Source organism: Diachasma alloeum, unplaced genomic scaffold (genome assembly GCF_001412515.2).
Source record: "Diachasma alloeum isolate Michigan unplaced genomic scaffold, Dall2.0 Dall_scaffold_01330, whole genome shotgun sequence".
Taxonomy (NCBI): Eukaryota; Metazoa; Arthropoda; class Insecta; order Hymenoptera; family Braconidae; genus Diachasma; species Diachasma alloeum.
The window spans coordinates 16,482-20,758 of record NW_021681434.1 but is presented as its reverse complement, the minus strand read 5'-3'; the positions used below and the strand labels follow the sequence as shown (position 1 = coordinate 20,758).

At 56.2% G+C, this 4,277-nt stretch overlaps 1 protein-coding gene across 1 annotated transcript; it reads left to right on the top strand.

Moving 5' to 3' along the window:
- The first annotated feature begins 577 nt into the window (after window positions 1-577).
- LOC107046357 lies at window positions 578-3,818 on the top strand. Its single transcript, XM_015268959.1, has 4 exons — window positions 578-883; window positions 1,888-1,988; window positions 2,127-2,806; window positions 2,902-3,818. Exons 1-4 carry the CDS (start codon window positions 578-580, stop codon window positions 3,816-3,818), a joined length of 2,004 nt encoding a protein of 667 aa, XP_015124445.1.
- Window positions 3,819-4,277: the final 459 nt, after the last annotated feature.

Here is a 4,277-nt window from a genome sequence, read left to right as displayed (position 1 = left end):
AAAAAGCCGAGAAAGGTTCTCTTAATTGGGAAAACACCCCCCAATACTGCCAAAGGCGGGAAATGGAGTGTTTTTTCAAATACAAAAGAGGGAAAAGCCTAAGAAAGAGCGAGAAAGAGGGAAAAGTGCCTGAAAAGGCAGGGAATACCCCCAAAATGTCCATAAACACCCGAAAATGGCGAAAAATATAGGGGCAAGACAGTTAATCACCCAGAACTAGGGAGTTTTCGTTCAGAAATACTCACTAGATGATCCTGGGGATTTATAGCGGCTTTTACTAGATAAGTAAAATTCCCCGAAGAGCCTCCAGAGTAGCCGCCGACCCAGAGAAGGGGGCGCCACATACTCGGAGAAGGAACAAGAGTAGGGAGGACCCCCCACTCTGTACTGCAGAGTATAAAAGGAGCTGCAGGACTCCCAGAAAACTCTTTTCTGTCGTAAAGGCAGAGGTTGAATAAGCCTCCTGACTTTACGGAAGACTCCCTGGGCACCGAAGAAGGATTTGCTGAATAAGCAAACGGAAGGCGGGGACGAGGAGAAAACCCCTGAGACCTCGGTAGGACCGAAAGGTTCAGAAATGGATCCCGAAAGGGGAGCCAAAAAGAAGACGCAGAGGAAACGCACAGGAGAAGTGACGACCTCGGAAAGTAGTGGTGGAGAATCCGAGGCTGAAAAAGTCTCGAGATCGAAACCAGAGAAGAAGGGGCCGCTCTCAGAGGAGGAGAGGGCTAAAAGGCCAATCAGTCCATTGGTGACGGATTGGAGCCTTCCCTTGCCGAAGGACAGGCCAGGCCAAGGGGCCGAAAGGTCCTCAGAGAATCTAGCCTCGCGAATAGCAATGCTGAGAATCTTCGCTGAGGAAGCGAAGAGGCTAGAAGAGCAGGTCCGGATTTCAGGACTGATTGGAGCTGCAGCCCCTCCCCGCAGAGGGCGAGGGAGACCGAAAGGCAGCAAAACCACTAGCCGAAATGCGAGTGGAGCTACGACGCCGACGGAAGGAATTCCGGGCGTTACGGTAACGAACGCCACGCCGACGGCTGAGGAAATACTTGCTCAGGTGCAGAAACTGAGCAGGGAACTGAGGGGACAATTGGGGCCAGCAATGGCCAACCCTCAACAGAAGGTCCGAGAACCAGGGCCTGAGGTTCCGAGGCAGTCTCCCACAAATCCTCCAGGGCGAACAGCCCTAGGAAATGATTATGGGGAAAATGCAAGATACGCACGCCGCAGAGAGCGTCGTAGGCAAGCCTCCGAGTCAAGCACTACGGAGAGCGATTTTTACGGCCGCGAGGATCGTAGAAATCGTTATGAAAGCTCTGGCAAAGCCCTGGATTATTTAACCAGGTGGGGCATATGGCCAACCCTCATTCTATTCTGGGGGGGGGATGGTCTCAGGCGCGGGGCATTCCCTTTCCTCGACCGAAAAATCAAAGAAAGTGAGTAAAAGAGCAGTAAATTCTGCAAAATTGAATGTTTCTGTCGTGAAATGGGCCAAAAATGCTGAAAGAGGCATTTACCGACGCCCGGTAAAGAAGACTATTCTGAAAAGAATAGCATTACCGACTGCAGGTGTCGGAGGTACGGTTTCCGCCCGCGAGGGTGAGCCACGTGACGGACAAGTCGCGCGGAAAAATGAAAATTGACACCTCTGATTGGTATCAATCAAGGGTGTTTAAAAGGACCGCCTAAATATGCAAATTTAGGTCGAAGTCCAGGTCACTAGGGGGGACCACCGGCGGCGATTAATTTAATCGACACGCCCCCTAATTCCCCTACCCCCAACACCTGTGGAATTGGGGGAAATGACCACGGGAAGCGTCCTTTTCCGTCTTGAACGATAGTGACACGATAGTGACAGGACGCGAAAATTTTTCAACGCTCCCGAAGGATTGCACAGTGTGCACGTGGTGGATAACCCCGTGCAATGGACAAAACGTTGGACGAGTTAGTGCAGAAGGTGGTAAAGACCGCCGAAGAAGCACAAGCAGGTAGGTCGGGCTCCCAGGCGCCCGAGGAAAGCACCCAGGGCGAAATAACCCTGGAGGAAAGTGTCGGGGGAGCGACCACATTGCCGCAAGGCAATGAGGCCAATCCCCTCATAGAACTAACCTCTCTGTCTATTGCAGAGAGAGAGAGCTCACGACTGAGGAGCTGGCCGAAATGGCTTTGCTGCTCGGGGAAGAGGAAGACGAGCCCCCATCGCCCGTCTTCGAGCCTCTGGAGAGGATGGAGGTGCACCCCATGGAGGTGGAGGTGTCTACCACGGCACCTTCTCCCCTGGTGGACGAGACTCGGGTGAAAAATCCCGAGGAGAGTGCAGCTCCAAAGGCAACGCCGGAGGAGGAGCTGGTGAGGAGTTTGGTGGCGACGTTGTCGGCCAACCCTGGGTTGCTGGCGGCTGTGTTTGCACAGCTGCCACCTGTCAACCTGGGGCCCTCGACGTCAGCGATGCCTCCACCAGCACCAGTAGTAAGGGCGGAGGAGACGGCCGGACCCTGGGAAAGGAAGACGGGGCGAAAAACCCTCGTCAAACCTCCCCCCAGGAGATCAGAGACCCCCCTCCCAAAGCCCGAAGCCGAGGAGCAGAGCTTCAAAGCTAAGGGACGAGGGATAAAGGGAGCGGCGAAAGAGGTGGTGCCGCAAGGCTACACTGGGCAGGGCACCGGGGCAGGGACGAGGCGCACCTACGCCGAAGTCCTGCACGGAAAGAAGCCGGAGAGCTCAGGGCCGAAAGGCTCTGAGAGGAAAATTCCCCCAGCCGCAGCGCTGAAGCCCGAGGCCAAAGAGGCGACCTCCGAGGCCAAGGGCAAACTCCCTTCANAAAGCCCGAAGCCGAGGAGCAGAGCTTCAAAGCTAAGGGACGAGGGATAAAGGGAGCGGCGAAAGAGGTGGTGCCGCAAGGCTACACTGGGCAGGGCACCGGGGCAGGGACGAGGCGCACCTACGCCGAAGTCCTGCACGGAAAGAAGCCGGAGAGCTCAGGGCCGAAAGGCTCTGAGAGGAAAATTCCCCCAGCCGCAGCGCTGAAGCCCGAGGCCAAAGAGGCGACCTCCGAGGCCAAGGGCAAACTCCCTTCAACAGGGAGGAGGAAGGGGAAGAGGTCAGGGGCGCAAAACCCTGAAGGAAAGGACCCCGAAGCGGAGGCACGGAGCATTCACCTCCAAATACTCCAGCACGGGGGGGAAGGACCCACAGAGGCGGTTGGGGCGAAAATCCTCAAGCGTAAGGCCTGTGAAGACGAGACGATGGATACAACATCCCCTCTCGTCGACGACGAAACCTCCAGGCCGGAGGAGAAGAGGAGGAAACTCCCGCAATCCCTCATTCCAGCACGCCTGTGCTGGAACTGTCGGAAAACGGGACATAAGGGCAGAGATTGTCCGGAGGCACGAAGGCCCCACTGCCGAAGGTGCGGCATCCCATGCAGCGAGGAATTTTGTGCCTCCTGCACCAAAAAATGGGAAGCCATGGGCCCATGGGTGCCTGAATTCGGGCAGAATGTGCCTCGAGACACCCTCAAACTGCTGAGGAAGCAGCAGAAGGCGGACGCCAAAGCGAGGGCGAAACCACGCCCTCCCAGGCGAGCCCCGGAGGCCGGAAGGCCCTTCCAGAGGGGGCCGGGTTATGTGGCCCAAGGAGAGCACGGGAAAGGACCTCGGTTCATTTCCCTGCAACCGAGGAAGCCGGCAAAACCGGGTAAGATCGCCCGGACGGAGCGGAGAGCGAGGGAGAGAGCTGAAAAGCTCGCTCACGCTCAGCCGATGGAGGAGGATGAACTCCCAAAGGCTGAGGGGACCGAGAGCGAGGACTCCGCCTGAAAAGACGGGAGGAGGAGCTCGGCAACCGAAGTTTTGGACAGGGGAGGGCACTTTCGCTCTGCTCCCCGCCCATTTCTTTTCGGTTGGGGGAGAGGTCTGGTCCGAAATGACCAGGACGGTACGGACTCATTTATGGGTGGCATGAACGCCGAAATTCACTTCCGAGTGAATAGAAGGCGAAGGAAAGGGGCGAAAGCCCCAAAACAAATAATCCACACGTGCATGCAAATCGGGTAGTAGGCGCCATCTAGCGCCTCCCCGATAAAAAGTAACAACCGTCGGTAACCCACCACGGTTGAATGGCAGTCGGTAAAGTAGGAATCTTCCCTGCCGACTGATGAAAAAGGTACCGGTTGGTGAGCAATGCCACTAGATGGCGCCACCTCAGTTGAAAAATACTGAAAAAGCCGAGAAAGGTTCTCTTAATTGGGAAAACACCCCCCAATACTGCCAAAGGCG